The sequence below is a fragment of the Meleagris gallopavo genome, chromosome 1 (genome assembly GCF_905368555.1).
Source record: "Meleagris gallopavo chromosome 1, MGAL_WU_HG_1.1, whole genome shotgun sequence".
Lineage (NCBI taxonomy): Eukaryota > Metazoa > Chordata > Aves > Galliformes > Phasianidae > Meleagris > Meleagris gallopavo.
This window is the reverse complement of record NC_139404.1, coordinates 142,221,465-142,237,777: the sequence shown is the minus strand read 5'-3', so window position 1 is coordinate 142,237,777 and position 16,313 is coordinate 142,221,465. Positions and strand designations below refer to the sequence as shown.

The window sequence follows — 16,313 nt, the reverse complement described above, 5'->3', positions numbered from 1 at the left end:
ATTACTTTACCATAATTTCAGGATGTTATTTTATGCCTTCACCTTAAAATTCTGTTTGTTATTTTTGAGAAATATTTGACATCAACCAATAACTTCTGCTGCTTTCAGAAACATTTTTCAAATTCAGCCTCTTCCAATTTAAAATCTTGTTCAGTTTTTGCAGCATATGCAGTTGTTCGTCTGCATAGCAGATGCTTATCTCTGATCAAAGCTATCTGTATTTTTTTATTTTTCTAAATTAATTTCACATAACATGCTGAATTAATTTAAGAACAAACAGAATATTTATAGTTACCTGAACCACTCCCATGCATGAATCTAGAAATATCGATCCCTTAGGTTCTTTTGATATTTTTTCATCCTTATAGAAATTGAGGTTATAGGATCCATCACCAAGTTGGATTAAGTGGAAAAATCTTCTTTTAAATGACTAGTGAAAAAAAAAAAAAAGTGTAAAGAAAAAGAATTATAAGACTGGTATTAATCAGTTTTATGTACTAAAACATAGAAGTGCTATTTACACAATTACAGGAGAAAAGCTTTTACTTGCATGTAACCTAATCAGTATCATTAGAAAACAATGCCGAAATCAGTAATGCATGAGAAAGAATTTTTAAATGAAAAGTCTGCAGTAAGATTTTACTGCATTATCTGAAAATTTTTTCTACTTCTTGGTATTTATAACTTACTCTACAGTTATTATATGTGAAATAGGTATTTACTGTGATAACCATTGGTTTCTAAATAAAAAGGCAATACAAACAAGAATTTGTACTATGTTGCCCCTTTTCTACTATTAACATTCGAGGGCATAGATGAGAAGGGTTTTTAAAACACTACATTTCTCTCACCTACTTAATTTTTAATGCATTTTTTTATTTAGGTATATTAAAAATGAGAGGCATCTCTCATTCATCCTATGCTATTTTTGTTACAAGTAAAGCACATGAAAATGGACTTCACAAAGGCACAGTGGTATTTTAATAAGGGTGTTCATTATTCATCATGTGTAGGACATTCATTAACTTACTCTCATTGTCACACTGATTGCACTATTCATGTTGCCTTTGTACAGCCATCCTTGTTTTGTTATTCCACCTTTCTGAGACCCAAGAGATGCTGCATCCTGAAGATGAAGGAAGGAAGGAAAAAAAGTTTGGCATCCCAGACTGAAACTGTGACATACATCAGCAAATTTCAGAAGTTATTTCTTAAAGATGGAATAGATATGTTCAAAATGTAATGATAAAAATGCTCTATAAAATTATGTATCCTTCTAATTCTAACTATTTTAATTAAAGAGGGATGAGACTGACCTCATCTAACTTTTGATATGCAACATGGCCACTTATATACATAGGTTTTCTCTATGGCCAGCAGGATGATCCAAATAGACAGATGATTAGAGCTTTAGATAGCCAAATATTAGACAAGATAAATTCCCTAGAGAAAGGCTAAAGATGAAAAGCTTAATAGAATTTACTCAGTAAGCTTTCTTTGTGTATTCTAATCTCATGTTGCAGGAAATATTAGCAATTTCTATTATCAGAAAGAACAATATAAGATCATGCTTACCCAAAACTTCAAAAAGATTTCTCAAACCATTTGCTTTAATACACATTACTTCAAAGACATTTCTTTTTTAATAATTTACAGAGATCTAAGTTCTTGTATTTTTTAATTCATTCTGGTCATTTGCATTTTGGAAGCTTTCTAAGACAAATAAGACCAAATTTATCAGTAATGGCAAGTACAAGAACAGCAGATCCTGTGCATGTATCAGTCGGCACATGCACTGGCTGTATACCACTTACATCTGCCAGTTCATGGAATTTGGAACTACATCCAGACCCACAGGACGTTACTAACTACTGAAAAGCAGTACTCTCCTATTGAAACTATGATCAAAATGACAGATTTACAACTTCCACATAATAAATATTAAATCATTAATTCAAGCAATCGTTAAAAGCAGTACTACACAGACACTTTACCATTGTTTGTAGTTGAGGTAATCCGTTCTGACACAACAAAAGCATTAATTAATTAGACTTATAAAGTTTCATCTACAGAAAAAACTCTCATCACAACCAATCATTTAAAATTAACTGAGTGTCCAATTGAAAACAAAACCACAATAAATTCCTCAACTGCATCATCTACTTCTTCTAAGTCCTTTCCTCAGTTATGAAGAGAAAGTAGCACAGAAAGTAGTAACATGAGTGACACAGTCATTAGTTCAACAGCTGAACCAAATTTTGAATAATATTCATTAGTTTCTAGAACTAAAACAAGAAGCATTCCATAAGACGTCCCTAGTTAATTTATTTACAGCTTATTTATTCTGTCTAGGTTGCATATTTATAGGCATATGCACAAGTGAATTTCAAAAAACTGCTAACTGAAGGCAAAAGTTGTGCCAATCTGTTCCTGCAAAAATTATAGTCTGCCTGAAAGGAAATCAGGTCCAGCAAGCATGACATAGTTGCCAGCTTTCATAACACCTGACAGGTGCCCCAGAAGCAAGAACTAAAAATGCTAAATTTTCGCATGCCTCCATGAATCTCACTCTCTAAGCAGTGCAGCCTACTTGTTTCACATCTTCAGTTCATTAGTCCTTCTTCACTCTGTTCTTCATTACCTAATTCTTCTTGAACCACAATCCAGACACAAAGAAGACAACTAAAGACACTGGGTTTACAACTATGCTTCTCCTGCTACACTGGTGGGAGTTATCCCCTCAGAAAGGATGGTTTAAAACCACAAGTTCAAGAAGATGAAGCGATTGAATAGAACTTGGTTCTGTACAGCATGTCATTTAATTATGAAATTAGATCTTTTCTGTAGTTTCATAAGCCACAAAAGGACCACCTGACATGACAAGAATTCCTTCATTACCTGTGCTAATAAAAATTCAGATTTGTCTCTGTTAAGACTTTTCCAGTTCAAAGTCTCTGAAGAGAACTGTCGACCAGCTCTGCTGAACTGCACAATACTTCCTAACAGCAAAACTGAGCATCACTTGGGCCTCCCTAGTTACACCATTACTATAAAGTAGAATGCTTGCCTACAAAGCCAAAAAGCAACCTAATTTTTCCAGGCTACCATCTGTTAATACAAAATAACATAAAGCTCATGGTCATTAACACATTACTTTCACAGTGAAAACATACTTCCTGTTCCCAGCTGATAAGTTAATTTCCTTATTTTTATTATTACTGCTGGACATTATGCTTCACTTTTTTAATGATCTTTCCCACTAACACTGCTCCAAAATTTATTCCAACAGCAACTGTTTCAATAAAAAACAACTCCTTATCTGGACCCCCATGACCCTGGCTGATTTAAAAAATTCCATTTATAAACATTAACTTGATGGCTCTATAGTATGAATTACATTTGCAAAGGTAATTCTACCCTTTTTAAAAGGGTAAACTAAACCTTTATCTGTTTTTCCTTCAATTTTAATCCCCTACAGCTTTGTCTTTCTCTATCATTCCCTTTATAAATCACCTTTCAAAAAACCTACAGAGGAAAAAAAATACAGAACACCTTCCAATTTAAGATTCGCATATCTGCTTTTTGGCAAACAAATATGCAAGTATTTGAAAGAAAGGAACTGCTCAGTTTTTGAAATTATTAGAATACTTTAAAAAATGCATCACTTTAATCAACAAGATATTCTTCCCTGGAGGAAACAATCTGTTTCCCTCATCCTATTCCCATTAATCTCTCTTTTCTTCTGATTACACTTTACACTACAAAAAGCAACTGATCTCTTCTCTAGCAACTATTAACTCTGGAAGAGCCATGATGTTACTGCCTGCTCTAACAGGAAATTGGGCAGAATGAAACAGGAAGTCCCCCTGCTTACATCTGCATTACATGAAAGAAACGTACTACCTGGCAATACTCACGCTATCCATTTTTTCAGTATTTAACAAATTCCATCCATAACCATATTTGGCTACTAGCAATCGCAGTAAATCCTACCTCCATCTATGTTGTTTTTTTTTTCCCCATGTTTAACTCACTGTTTTATAATACACTTCTGTTAGCATGAATGTGATAATATTTCTGACAAGTCTTCTTAAATTCAGTATCACAGAATCACAGAATAGCCTGGGTTGGAAGGGACCTCAAGGATCATAAATCTCCAACCCCCCTGCCACACGCTGGGCCACCAACCTTCCCAACAGAGAGCATTACTATTCTCATCTTACAAACTGGAAAACTTGGGATACAGATACATGAAATTATCTGTCCGTCCAAATATCACAGTGCACATTACCAGTAACAATAGAGAAATGGCATCCTGAGACTCTTTGGAAATCCGCTTGTTCAGACACAGTCCCTCAACTACATTTTCATATTTAATCCAGGAAAACTTGTAAGGAGCTATCTTTATTTCACAAGCAGCAGTTCTGAACACAAGGAATTTATAAACAAAGTAATTATCAAGCTGCAAAAATCATATTATTTTGATTTTGATACTTTTTTTTTTTCAGTGATACAAGAGTTCAAGTACTCTTAAGAAAAGGGAGAACTGGCTTCTAACCAGTTCGTGTTCTGAAACAGGGTGTGGAAAAACTAAACAAATCATACAAATAACAGAAACAATTATTGAATAAAGTCTTCCACATTCAAAACACAGTGGAAAACTACTTGAAAGTATAGGTACCTCTGGCTTCCCTACGCCAACGACAAAAAATGAAAACGCATAGGACTTTAATAAAGACTAATAAAACTTCATTAGCTTCCATTTTCACCACATATTTTCAGAACTTATCCTGCATCCAAATTTCTATCAATCTAATTTTAACTCAGACTATATTGTCACGTATTCTATATTGATAGGCATTCATCAGCATGTACTTCCAGGTTGGAACAGGTTCATCTATGATTTTACTCAACCCTGCACAGAAACAATATAAATAGACTTTATGAAAGCTCCAAGATGATTCTTCACCACTGTTGAAAAGCTTCTACATTTTCAACATCTGTCAAAACTTGTTTTACTCATACAAAGATCTCAGGAATAAAGGGCTATTTGAAAGGAGGTACAGTAACTACTTCCTCCCCCCTAAATCAGGCTGTTCAATGCACTGGCTGGTTTTACTTACTGACATCAACACTTAACTTATAACCTCTGCCTACCCTATCTCAACATTCTTTAGTGAAAGCAGAATAAAGGAATTATTATTATCTCACCTCATCTTTATCTGCTTCTTCATCCACTTCATATAAATGCACTGGAAGCTTCTCCGGTTTTGTCACTTTACTAGGAAAGAAAACGTTTCTAAGATTCTAGAAATTTGGTCACTGGTTATATATTCCATACGGCAAAAAATAAAGATGTTATTTCCCTAGCTGAAGAGGAAGAAGTACAAGAATATCTGGCTAAATCTCTCTCTTGTCCTGCAATTTTCCTAACTTGCACATCTGGTCACACTCTTTCTATTGTTCTGCTAGCCACTGCCCCTTTGTATAACTGAGGAGAAACAAATGCCTTCATGTTTGCTGCAATCCTAATATCTTAGGTGCAATAACTGTCATCTGTAACAATCTGTAATGCAAAGGGTCATCTGGACATAGGAAGGAAAAATCAAATGAGAGCAAAAGCAATGCTGTTGCTGTGTTTGTCTGTCAATTTAAAAGGGACATTTTATAAATAAATTTAAAAAAACGGTGGAAGCTCCTCCTTCCCCATCTCTCTGTCAAAAAACTATTCCGTTTGTCAAAATCCTTTCTGGAGTGTGAAGGAAGTCATCAGAAGGCCCATCTACATGCCATAAATATAGCAAAAGCTTTTCACTAATGGGAATAGTATCTCCCATGAAATCAAATCATCTTCGCATAAACTTTAAATAAAACCTTTGTTCCAACAATTTCTACAGCTTTTATTAACGATTAATGCAAACATAAAAACAAATACCAATCATTAAAAGCAAAACTGAATTTGATCAAATATGTAGAACTAAAAAAAGAGAACTATATCAGTAATTTTTCCTTTGCGCTGAAAGCATATTTAAATCTGCAATTCAAATTTTATCTAAGAACTTCTCTGAAAGAGGCACATAACATCACAGTCAGTTGCATCTAAGCATCTGTGAGTTGATGTGATATTTATTGCATGCCTGTATCAAGGATGAGCATACACACACAAAAAAAAGCTAGTCCATTTTTCATTGAATACAGGTTTAAGTATGGAAAAAATGACATGATTTCAGAAAAGCAATGCTCACATTTCTTCTTGGATTTCTAGACAACCTTTAAAACACTGTCCGCCTGTTAAGGTATATATATATATATATATATAAGGGTATATATACAGGGTATTAACACAACATTTGAAAATACATGGGTCCATCTCTCTTGGTTAATAGCCTATAATTATTTGTCTAGTCTAGATTCTATTCCTTAAGATCCTAAGGAGAACTCTAAAATGACCTCTGAAACTATAGAAACCATTGAGTTTCATCTATTACATGAGTTTGTTTTTATTCTCATAGTTACTTATAAGCTGTCAATGACAGAAATTCTTGTAATGTTCTCCCTATGAATAAGGCAATGTTACTACGGTATCTTCCCAGAAAATGGTATAACAAGATCTTAAAACTTCATGTTCCATATTAATTCCATCCTAGAAATCTTTATTGTCTTTACTAAACATTGGTATAGCATATAACTGGTTACACACGCCAAATTTAAGTCTGTATTATATCAGTGGCTAACATACTTACTTTGGAAGCTGTCGAAACTCTGCTGAGTAATCTTCATATTTATAGTTAACAACGTGCCAGTCTGAATTGTAGGTTCTGATGCACTATGTTAATGGAAACCAAATATAAATATTAATTGGAAAACAATCAACTCTATACCAGCATTCCCTAGACACACACACCAAAAAAACCTTCTCAGATATGGCTGTTTATGAACTATTATGATAATGCAGTGATCTCTGAAAATTGTGTGCGCTTCCTTTCTTTTGCGATGCTGCTTTTTGTAACAAGTGCTGTTTCAATAGGACATTATTATGTAGACATGTATCACATAAAACCAGAAAATGGCAGATACATTCAGCATCTGAATTAACCACCTTCAGTTGTCTGAAAAGTTAAAGCAGTATTTGACTGCAGCTTAAAACACGACTGACACTTCAGAAAGCTCAGCATTACAAGACAGATGGATTACTAAAATAGAATACTGAATTTTGCATGCATTTTGATGGAGAAACTAAAAACTCCTTTCTCTTAGATTTATGCTTAACATGCTTTCAGCTGTTGAAAAGTAGTCGCCCTGGACTAGGACACAGGAAATACCGTCTCACTCCACCCATATTACTAAAACATAAAAGTACTGATTTATCTTGGCTTTGAATGAAGTAACATAAAACTGACTAACAACAGAAGTCATGCAGTACAGAATTTTGTGCTCCATTAACAGATTTACATGCACACAAATACTGCATCTAACAGTTCAAAAACATTGTCTTTCTATTTCAAACATTAAATATTTGTAAAGCAGTTTGTTCCGCAGAAAATCATTGAAATTCTTGAATTCCCTACAGCACTCCTCTCTCCTTGTGTATCACTTTCAGATTTATCTTAGAATTATTTGGATTAAGTATTAATGGTAGCTATCACTGAGGAGAAATCATTTTAAGGTTTAAAATAGATTAAGCTATTTGAAACTGTCAGCTTTGTTAAAATTACAACAGAAACACACTTGTTGTTTCAGGTGTTAAAACACAAGCTTGAAGCATTAAAAAAACAGTAGATAATATAAAAAAGACAAAAATTTTAAGCCTTTTGTTCCCAAGAGATCTCAACAAGACACAAAGTGTCTTGTGTAACAGTCAGAACCAAGGGAAAGCCAACACAAAAAAATGGTTAAGAGAAACTACGTTTGAGACCGTGCTTTTTTTACATGTCGCATAGAAACTGAGGATGAAGGATTAATTTTGGCCTCTACAAGCATTAATACTATGAATACCTCTGTTCCAACAAACAATGGGATTACTGTGAATAAATTGAGAATGTCTGGAATTAAACAGTTTAACATAAAAAAGTAAGTCACATTGATTCATTTGGGTTCAATAATGCCATCAATATTGTGCATGTACATCACCCATATTCAACTGGCAAAGTCAAAATCATGAAAGTAAGAGAAGGTGGGAGGAGAACCATCCACAAAAGTCAGTGATACAAGCAACAGTACTCACAGCTATCCTGTAATCCTTTTCTAGCCACTGAAGGAGAAAATACTTGTTTTTTTCCTGGAAATTTTTCCTTGACAAAACTAGAGAACTAGTTTTCAAAACAAAATATTGAGAGCTGAATGGCAACATTTTTTTTTCAGGTTATTTTTTTCTAATTTTTTTTTTTTTTTTAGAAACAATAAATCAAGCAGAAGAAACACAGGTCAGGTATAATATTGCTATTAGACACAAACACATTAAGGTTCCGATTTTACCTCAGTAACAAATAAGCTCTGAGCTTCCTTCTCTGCATTTTCAGGAACTGTTGAGTGAATGTATCGACTCTGTCGTTTCAATAACGCTGTCTGATAAATAACAACAACAAAATCAATGACACTTGCAAGTAAAGGAAGACAATACAGTGTGACAACACTCAAGTTATACTGCTATAGACAGTAGAGAAGCTGAGCAGTAAACATCCTGTGAATACAGGAAAGGAGAGCAGCCACTTAACAAGAATTTAGTTCCATTCAAGCATTAGCTACTTGTTCCTTCCCTCACAGCAAGAACAAGGTGACAAGATTGGAATCAGGAAGAATTAGATGCCATAAAGAAGTGTTTTCCTCTACTATGACAACAATGACAAGAAAATACTGGTTAAAATAATTCCACCTTGACAATGTAACTTCAATACTTTGAACACAGACATTAGGGTAGTGTTATTGCTACATATAAAAACTATTGCTTAAGAAAATAGCAACTTCATGCCAAAATAAGGATAGTTCAGTTGCAGATCTCAGCTGGCAAAAAAAAAAGAAAAAAAAAAAGAAAAAAAGAGAGAGACTTATGCTACTACACTGAAGGTGACAAAGAAAGCCTTGACCCCTGTTATGCCCTTCTGTCAACCAAAGCATGCTTACCAAACCCAGAACTTACTCCCAGTCTATGCCAGAGTTCAGAGAACAGCTGACAGAGAACAAGAAATATCACTATGACTATGAATGTCTGCTTCAAAAACTAACACTATACTAAGCCTTTGGCACTTTAAACTAGGAAGTGTAAAGGTGAAAACTTTACAGAATCTTCTGGCCTACAAGTAAATGAGTGCGCAACAGAAATGATTTTGTACAGTTCAGAAAACATTAAAAACATCTTATGTTGTTATGTTATGAGCTTATGCCATCAGAGATGGACAAGTGAGCTTCCATGGGCTGTGTTTGGAAGGGGCTGTGATCCCTAACTTGTTACCCATACTTCCAGCATCACGGTACCACAAACCATCAGAAAAAAATGTGAGAAGATAAAAAAAAAAAAAAAAAAAAAAAAACAACAACCAAGAAACTCCACATACTAATGGTCAAGAAGAAGGGATATCCATCAGTATATCATTTTAATCATCCCTGCTGAGAGACTGATCCATGAGGTGATGGTTTTGTTGTTATCAAAGGCCCTTACCATTATCTGGGGAGGGCTTTTAAAGTTGGAATATTCAAATACAGTAAGGGTTTAGGGAAAAAAAATGTAGGCTGTGTTCATGGTCAAGTCAGTCATCTGCTCCAGCACTCTACTGAAAAGTGCCAATGCTAATTGCTTGAGTACGAGAAGTGAAGTAACAAAACCAAAAACACATGCACAAAAAAGAAAAGCAACATTATGGGACCAGTAAATCTTAAAATACAGTTAAAAACACCTGCAATAGGGTAATTGCTAAACGTTATTACTGTATGAGTGATTAAGTTCTTCGAATTCTCAAAACATGTTCCTTATTAAGAAAATGTGCTCATTTAAAACCATATCAACTTTAAAATACTCATTTTCACCAACAGCCTGACGTGTAAAACATTTATAAAAAGAAATGTTGAAAAATGCAAAAACATACCTGGTTACCTAGTATGATTTCTACAAGTTTGGAACTGACATGAATCACGTTGCTGCTTTGGTAGTGGGCTCAATGGTCATTTTCATTTTAACCTCAATTTTATTTGTCTATTTTTTAACCAAATACAAAAATCTCACTCATTTTATATTAGCAGGTGTTCGCCATATTGGGTATCCATGAACTTCACATCTAATAATCAAACATGGTTCTTCTGTTTTTCAGCAATCAAGAAGAGATTCAGTAGATTTTATTATCTATCATCTGTAACAGAAGTTTGAATGTGAAGCTCGATTTGCTGGCAGTCAGAAAACCAATCTGCTGTTTCTCTTTGAAAACACCAGCAAAGGTGAGAAAAAGGTGAAAATTTGTGACTGTCATACACCCACAGCATCAATATATAGGCTATTTTTTTTCCATTTGTAATCTGTCTGAAAACATGAGAATATATACACACACACATATCACTTTTAATCTCAAGACACTTTTAGCATCATTCACTGAACTGAAACAAATCTGAGAGATGTAAACGTTCTACATATCATTTTAAAGCTACAGAAGCAAGGCTGAATGTCCAAACCACAGAAAGAGGAAGGGAGGGGAGTGCTGATGTTTGGAGTGATGGCATTTGTCTTCCCAAAGAACTATTATGTGTGATGAGCCCTGCTTTCCTGGAAATGGCTGAACATCTGCCTGCGGATGGGGAGCAGTGAATGAATCCCTTGTTTCGTTTTGCTTGTGAATGCAGCATTTCCTTTACCTAGTAGATCGTCTTTATCTCAACTCATGAGTTCTTGCACTTTTACCTTTCCAGTCCTCTCTCCCCTGCTCGAGAGGGCTGAGCACAACAATCACTGAGCAAAAGGAATAGGGGGAAAATAAAAAAATAAATAAGAAAAGCTAGAAAACTTAAAAGAGCTACTCCTCTTCCAAATTCTATTTCTTCACATTATAAATTCACTGGATTCATTACAGGTCATTTTTGCAATGAATAAGCACTGAAGAAGCACAAGCAATTGGGGGGGTGGGGGAGGAAAGAGTATTAGCAGCAATAAGAGGAAAATGAAAGAAAGATCCTCGGTTCAGCCTGAAGCAGTCTTGACAGTTGATAGAAAACTATTTCCATCTTATTCATAACCATACAGGTGCAAATTCTGCTACTGTTCTCCTGCTACACAACTACCAATACAATACTAAGGATTTTTTCTAGTTTTTCTCACATGAAAAAGCTTGCTATCTTTTTATCTGCAGCAAGATCAGTTACAAACCAGAAGAATTTATCAAATTTGTTAACTGATATCATGCATACTGCCTCTTTGTCAAGTTGTCCTTCAGCTGCAATAATTCTTAGAGAGCCAGGAAGTGCAGCGAGCAGCAATCACATTATTTAGAACAGATCCTTAAAAGTAATTACTAAAGCATCAAAACAACAATACTTTAAAAAGCAAGCATTTGTATACATAAACAGTATAAAGCCAGAAGAAAAAGCAGTTGGAAAAAACTCTCTTTTCTACAGTTTTTTTTCCTGATATCTACATTGGTTGAACTGTTTTGTACAAATGATGTGTTGTACAGCTCTTTGGGCTCAAATTGCCATTTGATTTACAGAAGCATCAGGAACTACAGGACGTTTGTCTCACGTTTTCCAAGAAGATTAAAACCTTCCAACTACTGTGTTATCAAACTAAGGAAGACAGCTTCTAACATCAGCTAGGATTCCCATGCACTGCTGAGGCACATAACCCGGCACTCACTGACTCCACATTCTGAGCTCCTTTGAGAGATTTAGGACAGCAGCACAATGCACTTAGGTCTCACAGGGAGGCCAGGGCAAAAAATATTTTGTATTGAGTTACACAGCCCCGGAGTACTTGCCTACGGTGTGCAATCTTATCACAGAATGGCCTGGGTTGAAAAGGATCACAATGATCATCTAGTTTCAATCCCCCCCTGCTATGTGCAGGGTCACCAACCACCAGACCAGGCTGCCCAGAGCCACATCCAGCCTGGCTCTGAATGCCTCCAGGGATGGGGCATCCACAGCCTCCTTGGGCAACATTTTCCAGTGCATCACCATCCTCTGGGTGAAAAGCATCCTTCTGATATCTAACTTAAACCCCTCCTGTCTCATTTTAAAACCATTTCCCCTTGAATCTTCTGATTCAGTTTAGTTCTCCTTCCAGATTCTTTATGGCAAAGTAACAGCAAGATGATCAGGTTTCTTTTTAAGACAAACTTGCTTTCATGTGGAACTAAGGACCTGTCAAAGATTTTGTTCTAGGGCGTCTTAACACAATGCATGCTTATATACTTAAAACAAACACAAATGTGCAGCAATGGTGGCTGACCCTATTCCATATCACAGCTTATTCACAAGTCATTGCTGCAAAGTATACATCAACTGCAGACAGTCTTTAATTTTATCACAGTAAAAAGGATATGGAAGTTTTTCATACACAAAGTATTTAATTTGAACTTCAATTTATATTTTGTTGTTTTTTAAATAAATCACACACTAAAGTAGTTATGTGAAAGTTGAAATTATTCACTTCATTCTGGGAAATACGGTGACAACCCTTTAAAATCCCCGACATTATGATTACTGAAAGATGGTTATTCAAAATAATGGCAAAGAAGTTTAAAAAAAAAAAAAAAAAAGCCATGAAGCTGGAAGGTAGAGAGAGAAAGCACAGGAGGTTGTTAATGTGCTGCATCTTGACAGTAAAATAAGGACTGAAAAAACTAGGACACAAAAAATAGGGAGAGGACCACAGAGTAAAAATTCAGTGGTCTTTCATCCACATTATCACACATTTTGGATTCTGATTTATGGATGCAAATCAACAGGAAGCAGCAACAAATCGTTTTAAAAGACAATCAGTGAAAAAGATGTTTATTTCTTCTACCCATGAGGGGCTTTCTTGAAGAATCCTAGATTTACTTCTATTTCTGTAAAGCACACATGATATTTATTTCTACAGGTACTTAACTGCATTAACTAAAAATCAAAAGTTTTAAGTGAAAGTGTTCTAAATCCATTCAACTCAAAGTCAAAAGGAAGAAAGCTGAAAGCTAAGCACCGAAATGCCTTCAACACAAAAACAGAGTAACTTTGTAATAGTACATTTAACTTCACTAGGAATGCACCTATGTTGTCTTTGCTACAAGCAAATCTATTCTGTACTGAGAAAAAGTTTCACTGTAAGAATAGAGATAGTACTCAGAGGCTAGGTATTTTGAAAAACTAGACACAAGGTATTTCATTGCAGAATGACCATTAGTAGAGTTTTAGGTTAAGGTTTCTTTTAATAATTTACCTGCTGTGCAGTTAACATAAGCATTGCTCATTTCAGCTAATAAGCTTATAACAATGTGATTCATGAAGATTGTTAAGAAGCCATTTCATTGTTGAGCAAATGAAATGCAAGTGATTTGGAATAATACAGTAAGTTATGAAGAGACACAAAATTCCATACAAGAGTATCCAGAGGATGGGAGAAAGGATGGAAGCAAGAGAATAGAAGAGTCATAATCTCAAATGATTAAGACTGATAGAAATTGAAGTGAGGTTAGCAAGATTAATGGGTGAAGCTCCAAGTGGGGGAAAAGTACTTCTGTGATAGTAATAAAACAAACACATTATGCAGTGGCCATAGTGAAAACAAAACAAAAACAGACAGCTACAAAACAACAGCCCGCAAAGCACACAGGTGCTCAAAGTTTAGACAGCCCAACTACTAGGAACAAAGTCGAGCTCCACAAAGTAAACAGCAAAAACAATTTCCAAACATACAATGGCTGTCCTCACAAGTTTGATGAGAACGAGTTAAGAAGGACAGTCCTGCTCAAGGAAAACTGACAAAGGTTGAAGAACGCTTTCTGCTCCACCCCTGCTGACATTTCTTTGGTAATTTTGAGGGCTACAGCTACTTCTAACAGCACATCTGGAGAAGAGTCCCAGATTACTAGGACAGGGGAGGTTTAGGTTAGATATTAGGAGGAAGTTTTTCACACACAGGGTGACGATGCACTGGAACAGGTTGCCCAAGGAGGCTGTGGATGCCCCATCCCTGGAGGCATTCAAGGCCAGGCTGGATGTGGCTCTGGGCAGCCTGGTCTGGTGGTTGGTGACCCTGCACATAGCAGGGGGGATTGAAACTAGATGATCACTGTGATCCTTTTCAACCCAGGCCTTTGTATGATTCTCTGATTATCAGAAAAAAGTGAATCACTAGATCTGTGTTTTTTCCTCCTTCCCTTTCCTAGGGAAATAACTTCACTGGGAGAAAGGCAGAAAAGCAAGCAACAGACTGTTAGAGAAGCCAGCTGCTGTGCAAGCTTTCTATTTTCTGATACAGACTTCAAGTTCTTACTAGTGCCTCTTTACTACCTAGCAACTCCGATGCAGTAGGAGTCTACAAACAGAATTTGGCATTAAAGGTGAATTCAGACATTAAAGATATAGATAGACAAGGTATTAAATGAGTCTAACAAAATGGTGAAAAAATTCTGAAGCAAAAATCAAAATGGCAAAGCAACTAGAAGCTGCTAGAATCAATACAAGTCTGCATTGTTACAATCTCAACTCTTAACTGCTAGAAAATTGGAAAAGTACATTCTAGAAAGTACATTAGAAAAGTACATTAGAAAAGTACATGCTTACTCAAGCAGAACTAGCAATAAGTTACATAATCACTTGGCAGTGAGAATCACAATAGCAATATCAATGTACTTAACATATTTCAGTAAGTTACACAAATCCCAGATACATTTGAAAATTGCAGAGAAATTACAAAAACATTTTCTAAAAACATTATTTGTAATCAAATATGAATAACAATTTAAAAGCATGTTTTTGTTACTGATTGTGTGAAAAACATGCCCACAAAATTGCATTTCAGTTAAATAAAGCATTACCTGAAAAAATGTCCTCTACATTAATTACAAACACTTCCAATTTCTCCCAAAATAATTTCAACTTTAAGACAAACTCAGTAGTTATCACTCTGCCTCTATAAACGAAATAACTTCCACATTTTTATTAGATGATTGAAGAAGTGCTAATAATAAAAGAGCGCTGAATATCTCTTCTTAATGCTAGTTTTATGACCATGTTGGTAACAAATTAACCTTACTCCTAATGTCTTGAGAAATTATCAGGGCTTGGCTTCCTTTTTAGGCAAGTGCTTTTTAGATTGTAAACAGTTTAACCTAAGCATGAGGGAGAACTTCATAAAAATAAAATCAGAATGCTGTTAAGAGGAAATGGCTTGAACAGGTTTTTAAACAATGGCTTCCACCTATAAACTGTTCAAAGTGTGTATGCAAGCAGTTTAAATATTGTAACTCATTGTTTTAAATTGATCTTATGGGGGATGAGGGCAACACAAAACACGTGAGTAGAGGTTTACCAAGAGCTGCCGCTGCATTGTGTAACAGCAACAAGTTGGGAAAAAGGAAATTAAGAAAACAGATGCGAAGCACAATGGCAAATACAGAAAATACGCCTTTAATTAAATGACTCAAAATGTACTGACAACCATACCGAGATTTAAGGCTTCAAAACTATAAATGATTATGGAAAAAACAGTTAAAATGCTTAAATTGCTAAAGCATAAATAATATCAAAAGTTTCTGTTCTTCAACAGTAATATCTTCTTAATCATAGAATAGAACTGTTTGAAGGGACCTTTAAAGGTCAGCTAGTTCAATTCCTGTGCAATCAACAGGGACACCTACAGCTAGATCAGGTTGTTCAGAGCCTCATCCAGCCTGGCCTTGAATGTCTCCAGGGATGGGGCATCTACCACCTCTCCGGGCAACCTGGTCTAGAAACCACCTAGTAATGATTGATTGCCTACTTCAAAAAACAGTTAAGATTGTTGAGCTGCAGAAATAGAAGAAAGTGTGCTATTTCCTTGACTATAACCTGACAGAATAATTGAGCGGTATAAAGGGACTAATGGTAAATACTTTTTCCTTTTTTATTTTTATTTTTTAAAGCTAGAGAGCATTGAACAAAGAATATGAAATTCTCATGACTACTGCTGCTAAAAATCTGATTTTTAAAAGGTGGTGGACAGGGTATTAAATTACCTGAAAGTCATCATAAGGGAACAGCAGCATCTCACGTAAAGCATCATTCAAAATCTGTGTTTTCCTCTGAACGATGACATTTTCGTAGTCTATTGGTTCTATGAGTTTTGGTTTTGCCTAGAAGAAGAAAAAAAAAAAAAA

At 35.3% G+C, this 16,313-nt stretch overlaps 1 protein-coding gene across 7 annotated transcripts in view; it reads right to left on the bottom strand.

Annotated features, from left to right (window-relative positions):
- DOCK9 (dedicator of cytokinesis 9) overlaps positions 1-16,313 on the bottom strand; it is a 116,453-nt gene that overhangs the window by 66,587 nt on the left and 33,553 nt on the right. For all 7 annotated transcript variants that reach the window (XM_010728651.4, XM_085215578.1, XM_085215579.1 and 4 more), the window contains exons 2-7: positions 16,173-16,289; positions 8,476-8,565; positions 6,744-6,826; positions 5,212-5,281; positions 1,031-1,126; positions 296-430 (exon numbers count right to left, since the gene is read on the bottom strand). In XM_010728651.4, coding sequence (XP_010726953.2) covers positions 296-430; positions 1,031-1,126; positions 5,212-5,281; positions 6,744-6,826; positions 8,476-8,565; positions 16,173-16,289 — 591 coding nt within the window. The remainder of the gene's footprint in view (positions 1-295; positions 431-1,030; positions 1,127-5,211; positions 5,282-6,743; positions 6,827-8,475; positions 8,566-16,172; positions 16,290-16,313) is intronic.